The 20,993-nt window shown below is 38.7% G+C and overlaps 2 protein-coding genes across 7 annotated transcripts in view; both read right to left on the reverse strand.

Moving 5' to 3' along the window:
• Nucleotides 1-678: 678 nt before the first annotated feature.
• On the reverse strand, nt 679-11,385 carry slc12a3 (solute carrier family 12 member 3). 2 transcript variants are annotated; one of them, XM_057348417.1, is made up of 26 exons: nt 9,242-11,385; nt 8,711-8,833; nt 8,480-8,555; nt 8,207-8,302; nt 7,611-7,750; nt 6,928-7,038; nt 6,705-6,816; nt 6,479-6,609; nt 6,279-6,363; nt 5,967-6,124; nt 5,285-5,392; nt 4,999-5,122; nt 4,806-4,907; nt 4,022-4,177; nt 3,802-3,901; nt 3,485-3,596; nt 3,175-3,312; nt 2,942-3,048; nt 2,777-2,859; nt 2,603-2,692; nt 2,408-2,509; nt 2,215-2,326; nt 1,831-1,917; nt 1,511-1,646; nt 1,335-1,402; nt 679-1,222 (listed from the first exon to the last, which is right to left on the reverse strand). In XM_057348417.1, exons 1-26 carry the CDS (start codon nt 9,518-9,520, stop codon nt 1,081-1,083), a joined length of 3,078 nt encoding a protein of 1,025 aa, XP_057204400.1. In that variant the 5' UTR covers nt 9,521-11,385; the 3' UTR covers nt 679-1,080. The 2 variants fall into 2 exon arrangements, 1 of the variants encoding a protein (XP_057204400.1); XR_008964026.1 differs by lacking the exons at nt 679-1,222; nt 1,335-1,402; nt 2,215-2,326 and having other exon boundaries at nt 1,532-1,646.
• A 961-nt stretch (nt 11,386-12,346) lies between these two features.
• Nucleotides 12,347-20,993, reverse strand: part of nup93 (nucleoporin 93) — a 32,390-nt gene continuing 23,743 nt past the window's right edge. For all 5 annotated transcript variants that reach the window (XM_057347920.1, XM_057347921.1, XM_057347919.1 and 2 more), the window contains 17 exons: nt 20,246-20,320; nt 18,923-19,015; nt 18,663-18,802; nt 17,517-17,649; nt 17,212-17,369; nt 16,855-17,020; nt 16,322-16,415; nt 14,894-15,085; nt 14,653-14,779; nt 13,995-14,067; nt 13,865-13,909; nt 13,577-13,693; nt 13,361-13,479; nt 13,145-13,262; nt 12,973-13,056; nt 12,730-12,858; nt 12,347-12,565 (listed from right to left, as the gene is read on the reverse strand). In XM_057347920.1, coding sequence (XP_057203903.1) covers nt 12,455-12,565; nt 12,730-12,858; nt 12,973-13,056; nt 13,145-13,262; nt 13,361-13,479; nt 13,577-13,693; nt 13,865-13,909; nt 13,995-14,067; nt 14,653-14,779; nt 14,894-15,085; nt 16,322-16,415; nt 16,855-17,020; nt 17,212-17,369; nt 17,517-17,649; nt 18,663-18,802; nt 18,923-19,015; nt 20,246-20,320 — 1,974 coding nt within the window. In that variant the 3' untranslated portion in view covers nt 12,347-12,454. The remainder of the gene's footprint in view (nt 12,566-12,729; nt 12,859-12,972; nt 13,057-13,144; nt 13,263-13,360; nt 13,480-13,576; nt 13,694-13,864; nt 13,910-13,994; nt 14,068-14,652; nt 14,780-14,893; nt 15,086-16,321; nt 16,416-16,854; nt 17,021-17,211; nt 17,370-17,516; nt 17,650-18,662; nt 18,803-18,922; nt 19,016-20,245; nt 20,321-20,993) is intronic.

Genomic DNA, 20,993 nt, shown 5'->3' on the forward strand with positions numbered 1-20,993 from the left:
GTATTAAGACCGTTAGTAGATATCTACAAATATTTAAACCTGTTCTGCATATCGTTAGTTAAGCCATGGTAAGATCAGCAATACAACAACAACAAAAAAACATGGTTACTACACTTTTACCATAAAGTAAGTTTAGTTTAGTTTATTTATTTACTTTTAATCTTACACATACATAATTACATTTTTGTTTAACAGTTTGATACGGTTACAAATATTTTATTTTGTGGTTCAACTCCCCCTACTGGACAAATAAGGAACAACAGGGGCGTAAAACTGCCTGGGGCGCAAAACTGCCCATATAGCTTGGTTTTGACTAGAAGGGATACAGATCCCTCCACTGGGCATGCGCACTTCAATACCACATAATATTTGTCACGGTGAAAACAGTTGATTAATATTTTTTTATTATTGTAAGGTTAGGTTTAGGGTTGGGTGTAGGCGTTAGCTTATGTAATTTATTGTAATTGTATGGCGAGATTTTGCACCACTTCCGGCGTTGCTGTATCCCTTCTAGCAACAACCGTTTTCACAGAGGTTTGTTACTAGAAGTGTTGTGATTGCATCAGATGACGATCATGTCATAACACTGTATGGTGCTTATGGTCCAGTAAAGTAAGGGTGTGTTTAATGGGTTTTAATTGTGTAATAAACAATAACACAATAGTCTCGAAGTTGGTAACGTAACTAGTCCTTTATTAAATATAATTTATAATTTTTAAGTTGTCATTAAAATAAGCAAATTGTTTAGCTTTTGAATTAACAGATAGAATTGTAAATTAATTACTACACTTAATCTGTGCCTTTAAGTGGAAACTGCGTGAATACAGACTTATGTTTGTTTATGAAGAAAGTGCATAAGATCATAAGCAGCAAAAACTATTACCTTATATGACATTTAACATTTTCAATAGCAAGTTAACAGGTTTCCAATATGGACAAACCTTGCAAACAACAGCACAAGTATTAAACACAACATTAAAGAATACAAATGTCATAACTTTGACAAGCCAATTACAAATAGTTGATTTTCTTTCCATTGGATGTAGGTCTGTGAACAGTTCTGTCAGGAAAAGATGCCGTTTATTGGCAATACAGTGTCAGCACATTCTCCTGATTGCCTCGCACAAGGAGAACCGGAGGTCGAAGGTCACGTGACACACTCTCTAGCCAAGCCATGTAAAGGGCACTAGGACACGCACCTCTTCTCCCCACAGGCATGGTTCTGCCAAACAAAGGTGAAGTCAGACATTTACTTAGTTAAACTTTTGGTTCATTGATGCAGAATGGCATCATGATGATGTCATGGCAACACATCCTGTTTAAATAACACTCACACAACAATCAACGCAGCATCTCTTGAGTAGTCCTGAATAACTTCACTCAGACGGATCTGTCGAAGGGACTTTAAAACACAGAACACAAAATATAAAATGTTTAATAAAGCTTTAAGAAAATGCATGGTCTATAACATGGGCTATCCAGTCTTTTAAAAACCTAAAATGATATTTACCTTAGCTTTGAACTTTTCCACCTCATAATCAGACACCATCCAGGGATAATCCTTTGTTGTCTCATCAGCAGCTTGATCATTCTTTTGGACTGTGCTTACTCTATAAGGAGCTATAAGATCTTCAAATCTCTTTATGCTGTTTCAATAATTAAGAGACAGAAACATATGAATGTTAGACCAATAAAAATTCCACATATAGGCTAAGTCACCAAGATTTATAGGAAATTTTAAAAGAGTATTTTGGAAGATTATTTGGAAATGCCATTAATTGATCAGGTCAGTGCAGAAAGACGTATCGTGAATGGAAAGAGACACTTTACTTCTCAGACTGTGGTTTTCCATTGATGTCAGGAAGGACTTGAATATCCTGGAAACCCAGACGAAACCTGCTGATCAGACCCTTGAGCCTGTAATTGACACACACACACACACACACACATACAAATACAATCTGTTTAATGTCATTTCTGGAAAGCCTTGACAATGTTAAAACAGCAGCTGCTTCTGAGATTATTTGTAGAGGACAATCTGCAAATAAAGCAAAACTGTGTTTTAAATGTACACAAGTTGTCTGCTTCACACTTAAGATATGTTAAATAGGCTATATAATTATATATACACAAATATTGTATCTTGGTAATTCTTTTATTGAATATGTCAACTAGTGCAGTCTCTATAACAAAAAGTATCACGGTTATGCATACTCTTGTTTCTGTTCCTCAATCTGTTGAACATCACCTCCCACAAACACCCTCACTTTGCATCTGGCCCAGCGCTTTTTACGGGTCAGGAGATAAGGCAGCAGAAGAGTCAGACCTGACAACACACTCATGCTATGTTATTATGGCTTATGTATGCACAACAAATAAAGATCCAGTGAATATCAATATAACTCACCCCCATCATCAGAAACCCAGTACACATCAATGGTCTTCTTTCCTTGCCTAGACTGAAACACAGTGGCAGGCTGGGACATGGCCATAAGTGTTTCAGGGTCCACTGTAATACACGTAATAGCAAAAAGAAAATGTTTTGTCAAAGAGGATTCACGTTACACCTGGCCTAATTTAAAAACACGGTTTAGATACATACATGATGTTTCAATTGTGGGTGTTGTTGTTGTGTCAGTGGGGCTTCTCGTGCCAATTCCTTTTTCAGTGGATGTCTCAAACCCTAGATTTACTATGATAAACAGGGGACATTTTTAGGGGGCATTGTTGTCAGTTGGGTCATAAATTGTGAAGTGAGTTTTGAAGCAGTCCTTACCATGTGCCTGCATCGTTCGACTTATGTCAAGACCCTCTTTCATCCGAAGAATACATACACCGTATTGAGAGACAAATGCATCGCTAAACACAAGTTTTAAACAGTCACTTGCCTTTAAAAACCATAGCATACTAAATTTAGCGTACTAAACTATGATAGACATACTGCAAAATTCCAATATAGTTATCGATGTTGCTTGGTTGAGCTTTACGCCAGTTCCTTTTATATCCCATCACAAGAACATTAGGTCTCATCCGACCCAAACCCGTACTCTGAAATAGAGTGGCCACAAAACAACATTACCATGTGGTACACCGTCATCAGATGCTGAAAGGTGAAATAATTGATGTTCTGAGCTCATTATGTAGTGGAATGTGAAACAGTGCATTATGGGTGACCTGCAGTAACATCTGCACGCCAGAGCGACAGTCATCGGCCACTACAGTGTGGTAGAACGACTTTATACGTCGCTTGTTTAGCCAGTTTAAATGAATTGAGGTGTTGGCCGAGTCCACAGCATCTGTTGTGGGTCCTCCCTGTTAATAAGAACAGTCAAGAGAGACGTCTATGATTTTATGATTTTTTTCAGTCATTTAACATTACTGGATATGAATTATGCATTATTGTAAAGTGAAGCCAATGATATAAATTGTTTACATTATTTTGCTTTATTTGATTAATTTATTGTGTTTCTGTTGATGGACTCACCATGATGACATTCGCACATATCATCAGACTCTGGTTCTTGGTGAAGGTGCTGATGAAATCCACCATGGAAGGCCTCATGCAGGGCGGCCCGCTGAGAACCAGACACTGTGGCCTGAGAGAAAGAGCAGATGGAAGAAAAGTAGGACGCAGGGAGAATTGACAAGAAAGAACAAGCAGGAGCAGATAGAAAGAGCAGACCAAACACATTCCTGATAAAAAAAGATTCCTGAGCAAAACCAAATGGAAAAACAAACAACAGCATGGAGGGAAAAAGATACAGGACTGGTGTACCGTGAGGTGGTCTTGGGGTTATTTACCTGTAATTTTTAATATGGTCTTCCACCTGGTTAAGACCTATACAGTGAGATAGCGCCATGTTGTATGTGCTGGCTTGCACTGATGAGCCCCAATTGACAGCTGCAATGTATAAACACAAAATTGCTATATAGTCATGCACGTTGTGATAGTTTTGTAATATTATATGTATTTTAGGGTGGACTGATAAACGTTTAATGTTAGTGTGAGAGTGTGTCTTACAGGGCTTCTTATATAGCACATATCCTAGCAGAAAGATGACAATGCCAATGGCTATAAGAGCGGCCCACCAGGTTAACAGAAACATGATAATCACAGAAACCACTGCTCCTAGCAAAGACAACCACTTGCTGTAGAATCGAAACGTTGGACGCCATCCTACGCGCAAACGGGACAATGAGGAACAGTTAGAGGTTGAAGGGAGAGTTCACCCAAAAATGTAAATTCTGTCATCAGGTACTCACTCTTTTGTCATTTCAAACCAGTACAACTTACTTTCTTCTGCAGAACATGAAAGAAGAAATGAAGAATGTTGGAAATAACGGCGGTACCCCTACTGTATGGACACAAAACCAATGCAAGTCAATGGGTACCACCGTTTATTTGGTTACCGACATAATTAAAAAAATCTTCTTTTGTGTTCTGCTGAAGAAAGAAAGTCATACAGGTTTGAAATGACAAGAGGGTAAGTAAATGGTGACAGAGTTTTCATTTTTGAAACTGTGAACTCGTTTTAAATACCTGAATCACAAATAGCACCAAACACAAAGAATTGTACATTATGAGTCCTAATAATGCTGTATAACTGGCTGCAAACAGTGTCACACGATTGTCTTGCTTACCATGGTTTTAAAAACCATTTAGCCATGGTTTAATGCTATTGTGTTTCACAAAAGGCAAACTAGATTTGCAAACCATTAAAATCCATTTAGATATGACGAATTGTAAATATTGCATTAAAAACTGATCCATTTTGCATCAAAAGACGGATGATGGAAGTGCTCACCTGGTGAGTTAGTGATGGAGGCATGGAAGCAACTAAAGTTGATAAGGGCGTAAGAGCAGAGGAAAAAGTTGGAAATGATGGGAGCAATGGTGTTCAGCTCAGCTGAAATACACACGCAAGGACAGTTGGCTGTAAATTCCTCATATCAAATTTAATACGCTTTTTAATGCTGATTTTATGTTTGGTGGCCTACCAATAAGGATGAAGCATATAGCAATGACATATGCTAGCAGGTAGCTTCTCAATGGTTCGTTATTCTTTCCATAACCTTTGCCGAAAAATCCAATGCCTGGATACAGGTTGTCCTTGCAGAGGCACTTTAATGAGACAAGGCATGGAAAAAAACGAAAAAGAAAGGACTTCATGTTTAATTAACCATCATCCTAATATACAAACATACTGGGAACAAGCACACATGTAGTGTGATGCAAGAAAATTGGTGTTTTATATAATGGAGTTATATGCAAGCGGACGATTACCTGGAAAACTTTGGGGGCGGACACCAAGCAAGCCAAAGCTGATGAAAGTGTGGCTCCGAAAATGCCAGCAGTGATGAGAGGAGCACATGCAGACACCAAGCTCATAGTCTGTAAACCAAAACAAAAGAACATATTGTTTCTGTTAACACAACTTACAACAAAAACGTAAAACCTTTTCAACAACTTTACCTTCTCAGCTTTTTAAACATTTGTTTGTTGTATGGTTAATTTTCGCCATGCTTTGTTTACCATCTGATTGCATGTGCTTTTGTTGTTATCTGTTTGTTTCTCTACTATCTGTGATATCTGTCTATTTTGTTGTTATTCTTATTAATATTAGATCACAAATAAATCAATTTCCTATTCATATTTGTTTGATTAATTTATTACATTTAGATTCGTCTTTCTATTAATGTTGATTTTATTTATTTGTTTGCTTTTGAAATGATGGGGAGAAGATATAGGAAACGGGAAATAACGCGAGCCAAACTCAAACCTGTGTTGCCACATGAGTGAGCACCACAATGTAATGCAACAGAGCTTATGCACAACTGATTTATTTGTTTCATGTTTAAATAACAGGTTATAATATATCTAAGAGAAATAATTGTTTCTGTCATGCTCCGTAACTTTCCAATGACAAGTTGTTGACAAAGCAGCATTCAATGAGCATTTTGATCACCTGGTAATTATTAATGAGTCCATAAGGGCAGGTCTTGTTGGCGATGCATTCAGTGAAGTCCCAGTTATAGTTGCAGGCCACTCCCAAGCATTCCCCTTGAAGCACAGTCGGAATGAAGGATTCATTTAAACCAGAGGCATCTCGCACTACACAGGAGCCTGAAGTGCAATTAAACAGCAAAGCAAATGGAAATGTTAATAGATAATACATGCAATAGCCTTAGGAATAGTAGAGTGAAATCAACTCATAAATCAATTCATAAATAAATAAATAATCAACACGGGCTTGGGAAATGTAGTGTATGACACTCACCAATAGTAGCTGAAATAATGAGGTAGGATATAGTGGTCCAAAAAATAGCCAGCATTGTACCACGGGGTATAGCAACATTGGGTTCCTATTGGAGGTTTTGTGTATACAACAGAAAGATTTGATAGATTTGATAACCCATAAATATGTTTTATGATACATCTAATTGGAAGAAACGTTAGAGGATTCTGAGCTAAACTTGCCTTGAGATCTCCAGAGATGTTGGCCCCCGCAAGGATGCCTGTAGCTGAGGGGAAGAAGATGGAAAACATGCCAAAGAAACTGCCCTCCAGACCACGCCAGCCGGGCACAAAGTTTGTCGCAAAAATATCAGCTATCGGATACAAATTGAAACGCTTTGTGAAGAACATACAGTGTTGAGAATACTAGAGTGTATTTATTAGCAAATTGGTGACATTGCAGTCTGACCTCTGTAGCTGAAAAATCCTTTGGATTCCTTCTCTGGAGTTGATGGGGTGATGGTACCCACTATGTAACTGGCAAACGAGATCATAATGATGAAGAAGAACATGACTTGGGCCTGAGAAAGAAACAAAAACCGAGGTGGATTCATATATGTCACTTTGCTATAAAGGTTTAAAGGTATGGTTTGGTCAAATTTGCCTAAAATTGTTCTGTTTTAGAGACAAACCTTGGATTCCCATTCCATTCCAGCCATTGAGATGGCCAGCAGACAGGTGACAGTAATCACACCGATGATGCGGATATCATTCAGCCGGTCTACCATGCTAACTTCACTCTCCTTATTTGAAAAAAAAAAGAAAAGTAAGAGGACCGTTAACTTTCAGTGTACTCTATCATAGAAGAGATTTTTCTTACTTCCAATCTTTTTCTGGATGCAAAGCATGCAGAGTTGTTAAATAAAAATTCTGTCATCATTTACTCACCTTCGAGTTGTTCCAAATCTGTATACATTTCTTTGTTCTGATGAACACAGAGAAAGATATTTGGAAGAGTGCTTTTAACTAAACAGATCCCCCCCATTGACTCCCATAGTAGGATAAATTACTTCATTTTTTTTGTTCTGTTGGACACAAAAGAAGACATTTTTAAGAATGTACAGCAAACAGTTCGGGGGCACTTTTGTCTAACATTGTATTTTTTCCTACTATGGTACTCAATAGGGGGCAAAATCTGTCTGGTTATAAGCATTCTTCCAAATATCTTTCTCCGTGTTCATCAGAACAAAGACATTTATGCAGATTTGGAACAACTCGAAGGTGAGTAAATGATGACAGAATTTTCATTTTTGGGTGAAGTATCCCTTTAAAGCAAACTAAAAGATTTCTGTATAGTCTGGGCTATATAACCCACCTGCATGAGAGCCTGGACTGTTTCAGCAAAGCCCACGGTGTGCATGGCCACGGCAACAGCATTGGCAAACGCGAATATAAGCCCGATTGAGCCACCGAGCTCTGGGCCCAAGCTACGAGAGATAAGAAAATATGTTCCACCTGAAGAGAAGAAAAGAAATGAAAGAATGTGAGACAGTCCACATATTTCAGTCATTTTTCTTTACATACTTTATTATTTTATTCATATCGAGTATTCATATTATACACATTCATATTGAGTATTTTTGTTATAATTAAAGTAATTTAGAGGTACAATCTGACGTAATATCACACATAAAATCTGTGGCAAACTATATTCCTAAACAAAAAACTTGCTTCAAATTTTTGCAAAGCTTTTCGCAGACAACTAATGTACAGTAAGTGTAACGTTTGTTTTTGTGAATAACTGACACTCTTATGCATATGGTAGCGACCAATCTTTCATTTTTTAAAGTTAACTCTTTAGTTTCATTCTCAATAATACTTATAGATATAGATAAATGTGTAACTTTTCTTTACTGGTAAACATTTTTTTACATTCCAATATTAGGCAAATTTACTAATCTTAATATTTACCTCCTTTAACTTTGCCATTAGTGGCAATAGCTGATGTGGACAGTCCAGTGATGCCGGTTATAGAGGAGGAAACCAGGATTATAACCCATGTCAGACCTTACAGATGAGAAAGCGGAACATGTTCACTTGAAGATAGACACACAAGTATATCACAGCAGTAAAACATTGTATAGCCCTGAGGGGGTTTTACAACAACTAAATGGTTTTTTTTAAGTAAAAAAAACACACACGAAACATTAAGATCAAAATAGATAACAACAGAAACTGACGCACCAATCCCTGCTTGAGCTGTGATCCAAGGAAGCCTCAGATACAGAATAACTCCCCAGATATTCAGCATACAGCGGATCTACAGAGAGTAAAAGAACACAGCCATACCGTTGAAGCAGACAGCATTCAAAGTAGCAGAAAATCTACAGATGTTTTGTGCTTGGCTCATGTCAATAGACTATAGTACATCACTCTATACTTCACAAAGTATGCAAACTTTGTCAATTATTTTACCATGACTCCCTGAGCCCAACCAAAGCGAGTTGGTTCAGGTGGAGGTTCTGCGGGTTCATCTTCCTCTGGACTCTGCTTGTCCTCACTGTTCTCCTCATATAGCGGAGGTGGAGAGGGGTCATCCTGGGGAAAAACTTAAATAAGCTCAGGAGAATAACCTGTGGATTTCTTAAATCTCAATTAAGCTTATCAATAGTCCGTTTTGATGATGTCGCACATATTGTTTTGTCTGATATTTTAATATATTTAGCAATCCGGCTACTTAAAGGGACAGTTCACTGGAAAAAAGAAATTCTTCGATCATATATTCAGCCGCAAACCTGTATGACTTTCTTCTGCATAACACAAAAGTAGATCTTTTGATGAATGTTGGTATAGTAATCAAACAACGCTGGCCCCCATTGACTTCCATTGTTAAAATATCTTCTGAAAGAGTCATACAGACTTTGAACCATCTGAGGATGAATAAATGAAGACAGAATTTTTATTTTTCGGGTGAACTGTCCCTTTAAGTGCAATTTCTGTTCCTACCTGAGGGTTGGAGTGAAGCTGAAAGAGAGAAGGTCTTGATTTCTTTGCTCTTCCAAAAACTTCAGTATTGGTATAGAAGTCATAATTCGGTGGGGCATCCAACGTGTCATATCCAGAAAAGACCCCAGAGCTGCTGGAAACGATGCTGTCTGTATCGTAACTGCTACATCCTCCCAAACTGAATTTACGGTGGTCTCCGTTGCTCAGTGAAGACACTGGGAATTGGCTTCTGGTTGTTGTCAGATTCATCCCTTCATTGGCCTGTGGTATCTCCACCATAAATATATTAACTGAGTAAAAGCAGCAGGAGGTACCAAGGGTTATATTATACCTGAGCCGGAAGGAACCACATTTGAATGTTTAAGTAGTCTGAGAACAAATTCAGGAGCTTTTTTACGGGTCATTAACTTTTAATTGTTGCTGTAGGGCCTTGAGCTTGTACTGGGGCTTGTAAACATCATGAGAACATGTAATGACAAAGATCTTTGGCAAGATATCCTTGACACAGGTTTCAAGGTCGACTGCAGTCTGTAGAATTGACATCTGAATTAATTAGATTTTTTCTGTTGTGCTGTGTTTATGTATCAAGATGTCTCAGATGTTTTGCCTAAAATTGCTTAGGGGAAAAAAAAGACAATTTGTCGCTGTCCTTCCAAAACCTCGGATGTCCAATTTTGCTGTTTTCCAGGAAATGGAAAACACACTGTACTTTTTAAATGAAACAAATACTGTGTTGCCAAAGTTGACAAGCACTTTTTAATAGTTTTTATTGGTTAGATACTTGCAAAACCTAGTGACAAACATAAAGGGTATAATAATAATGATTCATGGCAAAAAGATATGAGATATGAGGTTTCAGAAGGACAGCAGCAAATTGTTAAAATACAATAGGAGTGAGGAACTGTAAAATTAATGTGGAAAACAAATCTGATTCAGGTAAATTTGCTGAGAAATGTCAAATTGAAATCTTCAAAAATATTGACAAAATATCGATTGCAAATCTGAGCTCAGTTAGTGATAGACATTTGTGAGATTTCGTGGTCTTTTTCTTCCAGAGAAATATCTGAGACACAGGCAACTTAAGCAAGTTAGCATTTGCGTTTAATTTTATATTATTGAATTGAATTTGCATTACTAGTAAAATGTCATGAACCAAGATTCTTAAATATTTGAGAATATTAAGATTATATACGCCGAAATGGTTGGAAGCAGACAGTATAGTCGCCTCAATCACAAAAATTTCCAACAAGTGACCTTCATTTAGTTGCTATATACATATAACCCATTATGAGCGGCGGTTCCATCTGAACAACTTTTGCCTCGAGCAACGACTGATCATTTCAATGGCAGTTCCTCATTAACTAAAAGACAAATGTCCGCCAATTCATGTGACCCAAGATGCAGCTTCGGGTTTAGTCATTATTTCTGCAGAAATTGCTCTGGAAGCCCCAAAGGTGGAGCCTTTTCAGAGTAATTAGCGCAGAGCAAACAAGCGTGCCCACAGGTGCTCTCCTTTGAATGGTTTTCATTAACCATCTATTAATAGACACAGAGAGCTTAAACAGAAAACCAACTACTAAATGGTCGTTTTGAAATCCTCACGTTGCCTGAAGGGAATTCTCATAACATGGCTGATAGGTGCCATCAAATTGTCAAATCAAATTGTCAGATTTATCAAAATGTTTTGGTTGGATGTTACTCCCCTGGATTAATCTATTACATATAAAGTCATAATTAAAGTCAACTATAAATATAAAAATATAAAATCCTGCCAAAACTATAGGGGTAACCTACTTACAATATTTCAATATTTAGTTTTGAACCATAGACATAATGGACAAACCCAATAGTTGGTTTAAATCAACCAATAAAATGTCCATATTTAACCCAAACATGAAATAATTTTTTTTAAGAGTGAATGAGATCAGCAGCTTTATACCAATAGATTTAGTCATCAGATTCTGTTCTTTATATACAGAAATATACACAAATATTCTACAAACAGAAGCTTAATCTTTGTTAGTTTTATTTTAAAACACCTTACCCATCATTTTAAGTGACCTTCTCACATTACTGTATACAGGGACAGATTAAATGATCAATATAGGAGTCATCTGGGGTTTGAGCTCCTCTCTGTAGGCAGCGGTGTGGTGCCACCCTGGTGTTGTGAAATAGCCGGGTTATCGCGGACGTGTGACATCGGCCTGATTCACAACACCAGCTGCAGCACGCACACCTCACACGGTGTGAAGATGGATCTGTGCTCCAGGTCTTCATCTCCAACATCAGGACAGAGTTCATAGAGCAGATTGGGTTTTGCAGAAGAGTTCGAAGGAGGGACTGCAGAGTTGAAACATCTCTAAACAGTGAGTCAGAGAGACTCCGGCACCTTGCATTTAAAGCAGTACACTATTATTTATCTGCCACAGTTCCAGATGCAATTACAGTTAAAAATGCAACGCAGAGCTTAGAGGGAGCTGGAGAAGATACTCCAGCCGGGTGTGATGAAGCCCCCACATGTCCATCTGTGTTCTCTACGGGCATTTCCTCATAACCCACCATATGCTGAGAGAACCCAAATGTCACACACAAGCACAATCCTGCTCTCTCTTACAGCACGCTCGCTGAAAAAGCCACTTTTGGGTGTTTCATGAAGCAAGGAAATAAAGAGGGATTCCTCATTTTAATACCAATAAAGTTTTTAGTGTAATTGATTTGTAAATAATTATCGAAATCTAAAAAAATGCTCAAAAATTACACCTAACTGCAGCTTCAAGAATAAAATGTATATTACACACTAGAAATGTCTATGATGACTAACCATTAAAACCTCAAATATAGTACAATGCAGATTGCTGGTAGCCACCAAATCTACCGTGACTAATCTCACTGTTTGTAATGCCATAAAATAATATCTATAAGCTCTTAAAATTGATTGAAATATGAGTTATAAATCTATTTAATTACAAATATCTTCAAACCAGAGACCAAGTTTTTTTAAACAAAGGATGCATGCAAGTTGAATAAACTCAACTAAAGCGAAGACAATGGCAGGACAAGACAATGACAAAATGTTAAATTAAAAAACAAGGAAGCAAGCAAAACTGAACTTAATATTTTTATTTCACATAATGAAAAAAAACAAACACAAATTGACACCAAATAATAATGGAATGAGGACAACGAAAAGGGGAGAAGGTGGGGTAAAGCATCTCAGTTCATTAAGACCTCCATCTGAACCAGTCTGGCATTGGTGTCTCCGGCCATCCGGTAAGGAATCATCCCCGCAAAGGTGATAAGTGCTCGGGCTTGACTGCGCAGCATCTGCAGAGAAAGCAGACAAATACAACTGCATGACAAACTGCAGGTGGTTGGAGCATCTTATAAATCAGGATTAACGGGAAATTCATCATATATGTCTAATATCCAGTGAATAATGGTATAATGCTGAGATTATTAAAAAACGTTACAAAAACGTAAAGTCTTACAGTGTCCCTGTCCTCTAGTGTACGCTGTGGTCTTCCTGGTGTGCCTGCTGCTGCCCCCTTCAGACGCTTGTATTGTGTGAACAGAATATTCATTGTAGCAAGAAGAACCTCTGACAAATTATGTCTGACCTGCAGAAAGATGACGACACGATGCAGAGAATGTCACAATAATAAGGTCTCATCTTTAAGAATCGTTTTCAATTTGTTAAGTAAATCCGTTTCGTTTGTGGACAAATCTCTTACCTCATCACTTAAGTTTCTGAAAGCCATGACCCGCTCCTCAACACTGTCCTGATTTAAAGGAACTAGCTTTAGCCTCTCGATCACCTGACAGAGCAAAACAAATGGGTTGTAAATGGTTAAACACCTGGCAAGATTGACCCAACATCAATAGGGGGTCTTAAAGAGGACTTACGTCATAGGCTCGATCAATGTGACCAGCGTGATACTCATCAAAGTACGTCATCAGGTCCAGAAGCAGGTAGAAGGTGCTGTCCACAGACTTCTCCCCGGATATACTATTAGCACGATACCTGTGCTCACAATAAAAACAAAGATACCATTTTAATTCAACAATCGACAGGGCCAAACACCAGAGGATGATGTATAAAATAAGGATTAAAACATTCACCGTTCAGCGATAGCCACCGCCATGTTTTTGAGTCGCTCTTTGTTAGACTGGGGTTCGCTGACTTGAGCGATAACTGGACTCAACAATCTGTTCATCAGCTCTAAAACCTTGTCAGGGTTCTGGCACAAGAAAAACATTTCAGACATAAGGTAAACCTCTACTCTTTACTTCCAGAGTAAAAAACCCAATGTCATGTCACGACGTAGCTTAGCTTACCTTGGCTAATTCGTACAGTCTGACGGCCTCCTCAAACAAACCCTTGTTCTCGGCCTCTGAGGCCACCTTAGTAATGATGGCTCGCGTGTCTCCGGCAAACTTATCAATCACGCCAGGCTGAAGGGATTCACACAAACATCATTTAAAGGCGAGCACAACTTTGAATGCACAATTGTGTTGCGTTGAGAATGAATAAGAAGACCGTGTCGTTTGAGACAATAGAACGTTTTATGCTAAAACAGCACAGTGAAAAAAGGTGTAGTAAGTGTAGAAAGAAAACATGCCCACCTTTCTGCTTCCATCCTTTTCGAGTCTTCCAAGAAGCATTTCAAACTAATGAGATAGTTAAACATTGACAGAAATGAGAAACAATGCACTAATTCACTCTTCCTTCCATAAGTTCGTTCACGTTTCTTACCTCGCGACTCTCGATGACCAGCTCGCTGACGCAGCGCATGAACATGTTTTCTCCTTGACTGTCCTTCTCGTTCCTGTGGCCAATCAGAGAAGAGCAGATCAATAATTGGAGCTGTGTGGTAATTACGGCAGTTGTAGCATGAAAACACTACGGACTGTGGCCGAATGTGTTCACTTTGTGGTACGCTCACAAACTGGAAGATAAAAAGGCTTTTAGAAGATCAACTGTTCCCTTTTTGTAACCACGGCTGTGAGGTCTCTTAAAACAAAGGGGTGTGTTAGCAACGCATTTTCAGCATGCACGAAACGGGTTCAATTATTCATGAATCATTCGTGGAAGGTTCCGAGTTATTCATGACATATTAATCTTTTCTCCGAGAGGGACTTCGGTTTAGTACTTTCAGAGAAACTGAAATGACTTCAGGTTCAGCTGCCAATCATAAAAGAAGCTGAAGAACGGATTCATGCATCTAAAGCTGCTAATAGAGGCGACTGATTTGAGATCAGCTATTTTTGCATTTACATTTATGCATTTGGCAGACGCTTTTATCCAAAGCGACTTACATTGCATTGTACTATACATTTGTTCCTGAGTATGTGGGAACAAATTTCAGTATGTTACCCCATGTGACCCCACAATGATGTAAGGACCAGCATACCGAAGGAAGTAGAAATACTGAAGAGCCTCCCGTGGGTCAGTGGACTCAAACTTGCGGGTGTAGAGCATCAGGAGTCGGATGAAGTTAAGCCGTCGCACCATTGGTGGATCTCCAGCCTCCTGACTCACTGAGAGCAACAAATCACAGTCTTTTTAACAAGATCATTTATGAATGAATCCAATTGACTGGAGTGAAAACTGAACCCTTCCCAAATGTCCAGATATTGACCATTGTAACTTACAAAGCTGTGCGCTCTGGCCCGATGATTTAAGGAGGAGTTTGAGTTCGTACAGCACCAAAGCCACATGGACGGCATGGCTGCGCAGACGTTCCACCCGAAAGAGGAACGCTATGGCCGCTTCGAACTGCGCAGTCAAGAAAAGTACCTGGAAGTACAGGAAGGGCTGGTGGCTTGCCGAGAAATGAGACTCACCTGAAAACAATTAAAACAGTGTTCTTAACAGTTTGCAAACACATTCACGAGCTTTAACCACTTGTAGAATAATATAAATCACATACAGTATGTACAACACGCAAATGGGATGGATTTGTAATTTAAGGAATCTGAATGCTTCTTTAAGCGAGGAATGGGTGCCACATAAATCTTCCTCAGCTGTGAAGTGCTTAAATAGGCTGTTTCATTTCCATTTGCATGAGATGAAATAATCCCCCTCTCATTTAAACTGCCGTTAAAACTGACGCTGAAAAGACCCGCTGCGACTTTGCAAGGAGCGTAATGGCAGCGCAGCTGGGAGTGAAGGAGTCTTATCAGCGAGACAGAATGAGTCTTTAATGTGGTGTACTGCAGGAGTGCGGGTGAGATAAGACTTACTCATCAGGCAGGTGGAAAAAAATAAGCGGATGCCTTTTCAAAATCGGGCGAGGAGAAGTTTAAGCCTTGAGAAAACAGCACAATGACATGCACTTTTATCTGGGCCAGGCACACTGGCAGAGACTGAATGGCTGGGTTTTGCATACTGACAAACTTCCTGCTCTTTCAGACACCATTTAATTCTCTTCCTGTAGGACTGAAGTAAATCAACAGATAAACGGGATAATTGATTGGCTCCGTAAAATGAATTGACCCAAGTCTGACTCATTTAGAAATGACTTTACACATACTGCGACAAACGTTGAGGAATTTTGTAACTAATATTACTCACTAGCGTTGGTTCCCAGTTAATCATAAGTAAATGACTATGCCAGTTTGTCAGATTAAAGGGATAGTTCACCCAAGAAGGAAAATCCGTTAATCATTTATTTTATTCACTGTCATGTCATTCCAAACCCACAAGATATCCTTTTTTCCGCAAAAGAAGATGTTTGGAATCATTGCCCCCATAGACTTCTATTGCATGGACACAAAAAATCTCAAAATATCTTCATTTGTGTTCCAAAGAAGAAAGAGTCATATACAGGTTTTGCACCAGATGACGGTGAATAAATGATGACGGAATTTATATTTTGGGGTGAACTGTCCCTTTAACATAGAATGCTCTTGTGTCAATAAAAAAAGGACCCGAAGCCATTTTTAAATATTTCTGAGCAAATTAAAACAAAAATATGTTTTTGAAATAAATATTGTGAAAAAACGTATGTAATTTGAGCAATTCAGCTACTAAAACTTCAATATGTTTCATTGTACATAATAAAGTCTTGTGCATCTCACCATAGTCCTCCAATAGTTGTTTCTGCAGTTGGGCCAGAGTCATTCTGTCCTGAGGAGAACTGCTGCCATCTTCATCAAAACACACTTGATTCAGCTGGAAGAGACACAAGACACGGCTCAAAACGGCGAGCAGCTGCGTCAATGCTAGATCCATTCAGATTAACTTTTCTGAACAGCTCAGTCGTTGGTCAAACACACAAATGAACTGCAAAACCGTCAGCACATCTAAGAGAAATCAAAAGTGACTGAAAGGCTGTGGTGTTTTGTGTATAAATGATGCACAACAAAATCAATTATTCATATTTTCAAAATCAACCAATCGATGGGTTGCCTGAACAAATTACTTTTTGACTATTATTGCGTTGGCTGACCTTGATCAAACACACTTTCTGTGTACGTAACTTGCATTTGTGTGTTTAAAAAAAAGTGCATCAAATGTAATACATGGGTCTATCTATCTAGTTAACCTAACCTAACCTAACCTAACCTAACCTAACCTAACCTAACTAACGGGACGACAAGTCGTCTCTCACCTTGAGCCAAAGGTAATCTTCTGTTTTATCCGCCACCTCTCCGTGGTTGTCAGCGATGTCGCATTTACCGATGAGGCAGTAGACAGCACGCTTGTACGGATCTGCACTGTTCCTCAGCCCACGCCGGTAATGAAGCCGTAGTTTATTTTCTGTAGCTGGAGAAAGACTGAGTACAACAACACACTGTATCACTACATAAAAATCCCACCCGTCTGAAGTATTAAGCACGTAGATTAAACAAATTTATGTGTGGCAGAGTAAGAAAGATCAAGCTAGGTCAAGTGCACAGAAGACAGAGAAAGGAATCGTCCTCATAGGATGTGATCTAGTTTTTGCCGTGTGTATTTGCGTTCTCACCGTCGGTCAGGGCTGTTCATGTACTCCTGGAACCAGATTTTAAAGTCGCCGAGTTGATGCTGTGCCCTGTTCACCACCTGCATGACAGCCAACAGGTCTCCACAACGGAGGCAGAAATAAATCAGAGCCCACACGGGATGTCCCTCTATTTCGCCGTCCTGTTGCACAAACGTTTGCATTCAGGTAACATGGTGTGTACCCACTTTTTACTTGAAGTCAAAACTAACTTATTGGCCCTCTGCTGAGCCATATTCAGAGCAAGTCACTTCATAAAATAGCTTGTCCGTGCCATGTGGCTGTGGTACCTGCATGCCTGGCAGTTGGGTCGGTAGCTTGATGTTCAGGAAGCTGCAAACAAGCTGATAAGTGCCAGGCACTCCTCCCAGCTGAGCCTGATGCAGGTTTCCAAATACAGTGACCATGGTGTAATTTTTATAGCTGCAGAAAAAAGACACAAGAATTACAATTAAAGGTCTAGTACAGGGGTCTTCAATGTTTTTCGGGGCAAGGACCCCTTAGATGAGAGATGCATGGAGCAGGGACCCCATTAAACTAAATGTGTAAACGGAGCTTTAAATAGAAACAACCCTTATTGTCACAGCAATATTATGTTAAGACATTACATTACCACTATTATGTTATTGTTGCACAAAGGCTAAATACTTTTCTGTGTATTATTTTTGTTTTTGTGTATTATTTTTTGCAGCATCAAACATTTTCATTTTACTGCGAGATGGACAATTAAACATTTATTTGAACCTTAGTTTTTATTAAGGCTTCAACGAGATGACTGACCGTAATGGCACAAAGACTATTCTAGTGGAGGTAGGGGTTGTCTCTGGATGTGAAAGAAATCAGTACAGATTTTATGCATTCTGTTGTATAATCAGGCCGTTTTAGTAAGTGTCATTCTTTTTTTTCTGTTGCAGAACACACCGCTATTTTATAATTCTGAGCTCAGTTGTCTTTCTCGTGGACCAGCATCGTAGCAGCTGTTACACGAAAATTAACAGTAGTAATATTGTAATTGGTAGTAATATTTCTGTACCCATGCTTTACATTTTTAACAAAAAGTTGCCTGTGAGTAAACAGTAATTAGCGGACCCCTTGCAGTCCCACCGCGGACCCCCGGTTGAAGGAAATTTGAAGCATGAAATTTAGCAGCATCTAGCGGTCGGGTATGCGATTTGCAACCAATGGCTCAATACACCCCTTCCTTTCAAAGCACTACAACAACTGACACAGAACATGTGTAAAAGGTATCTTTATCACGTTGTTTGTCCTAACCAGATGCAACAGTGGGAGACAGAGGATTCTGCATTTAAAACATATTTTTCATTTATTTAAAATGACCAAATTATTTTATACATAAATAAGCTGTTTGGGGTAGTAAACACTAAATAGACTGTTTTCTTCAAACATCTCTCCATATTTTGTCCTTTTCGTCTCACCTGTTCTCCAGGTACTGCAGGGCCTGTCGAACGAAGGCCATCTGCATGTCCACAGACACTCGACTCTTCAGTGTGTCCTTTGCCGGCACCAACAGAACATCTGTCATTTGCTTCACCATGAGCCACATGTCCGCCACATTCTACAAACACGTAAAAATACCACTAAGAAAATCATGATTACCACCTTTGTAAAAAATCAAACTACAACAGAGTCTGAAACTAAAACACTGGATGTCAGACAGAGGCAGACCACGACATACCTTATCATCGAGGCCTTCGGCAACCGAGGCACAGAAATCACCCAGATTGGGCTGAAGATGTCCATTGACAATCTTCTCGTTGAAGATGTAGATCTAAAGGAAGAAGAGAAACACTGAGAAAGGCTGAATGGCATATAGGTCTGAGGTCTGGAGAGTTGGATGGACAGCTATGATCTGGAGGTGAAGTGATGGATGATGAAGAACAAAAAAAAGACGATAAAAACATTTAGAAGGTCTTCGATAAAGAGCGCAAAGACCAGGAAGATGACTCCGCAGGCGATGTGGCGACACATTATGAAATGGAAAACACGAGGGCAATTGAGAGATCAGACAAAAAAGGAGAACAAAAGAAGAGACAGTGAGAGACAGCCCTCCCCTTTGTGGATAGATTGGGAGCTAACCCATCATGTTTCGCTCCAGCTAATCAATCTCTTGAATCAACTGAGCTTGGCTCACAAAACACGACCCATTTATTCTCATGTCTCGCTAACCAGGCAGGAGTGAGCTAGAGCGTGTGATTTACATACATGTATTATATACAAGAAAACACTGGATGCATCTGTATTAGTCTGAATCTATAATATAGTATATATACTGTTCTGTCAGACAATATCAGGGCTTACTCGATTTCAAATCACTTATACTGTTTATTTTTTTCAATTTCAGTAAAATTACTGAAAAGCTATCTTTTTTTGTCATAAAACATTATATAATATATATTGCTTAAATGATTTAGGTAACACTTTACAATAAGGTTGTATTTGTTAACATTAGTTAATGCATTAACTAACATGAAGTGTAATCATGAATAATACTTCTACAACATTTATTACTATTAGTTTATGTTAATTCCATCATTTTACAACACATTTTAATAACAAAAGTGGTATCTGACAAATAAACAATTGTAGTGGCATTAACTAACCTTTGAAAAAAAATTAATAAATGCATTGTTACTTCGTGCTAGCTAATACATTTACATTTGAACAAATACAACTAAAGTGTTATCATTTTTAAAAATGTATAATTATATTTATTCATAATGAAATGTTATTTATTTTGCATTAGGCAGCACACAAGTTAGCAGCCATAAAGTAAAATAATCCAAAATTTCTATATTAGTCCATCCACATTTGATGTCTGCGACAATATTGTAAAAATATTTTGAAATATGCTACATTTTCAAAGAAAAACGCTTCCATACTAAGACAAGTAATCTTCGAAATGTCTCAAAACAACTACAGATCCTTGAGAGAAGAGATGAATATAATACAATAATCACTCTGTGTTTGTGTGTGTTGAACATCAGTGTTTTTTACAAACCTGTCTGCTATAGGCAACTTCAACACTGTCAAGTGCACTTCGTCCAGGAACGCCCACCTCGCTCACGAAACTCGGCTGTGGGGTGAACACACATCAACAGTTTGGTTACAGCACAAACAACGTCTACACAGCACAAGAGTAATAACGTGTAGGAGTACGAGTGTGTCTTTTAAGTGAGGGCTTGACAAGTCCTCCGTTTATCTCGGAGAGTTGGGTTAAATCTAAATGCACCGACCAATGTAGCGTGAAGCTATTGTGAAGAACATAACTAACGCTTGAGAGCGCACAGTATACCCACACACATTATACACACGCACAACTCACATCCTACATATGACCAAGATTTTATTCTTTTTTTATTTAAGAAAAATGTTTCACAAAGGAAAATTCGAAATTCATAAAGCATACGGTTCTTGAATCGAATTGGGGAGATCTTAAAAACACACGCATAAGCAACACCCGCTCTCAATTACACACACGCTTGGGCAGTCAAATTCTGTGAACAGCAGGGTAAGAAACCATTGAGGTCTGCGTGACTATGTGATGGGGAGTGACGACCCAGGTGGTGGTCCAGGGGAGAGCGAGCTCCTGGCATAGGAAGTGAACAGCAGGTCACACATGGAAAATTTAACTGCTGTTTAATAATTAAAGTAACAGGACAGCAGTCAAAAATCTCCTAGAGCATACAAACATGAGTGCCCAAATACACACAAGCAAAACACTTGCATCCTTTGTAGAACAACAAAAG

This window comes from Triplophysa rosa, linkage group LG12, assembly GCF_024868665.1.
Source record: "Triplophysa rosa linkage group LG12, Trosa_1v2, whole genome shotgun sequence".
NCBI lineage: Eukaryota > Metazoa > Chordata > Actinopteri > Cypriniformes > Nemacheilidae > Triplophysa > Triplophysa rosa.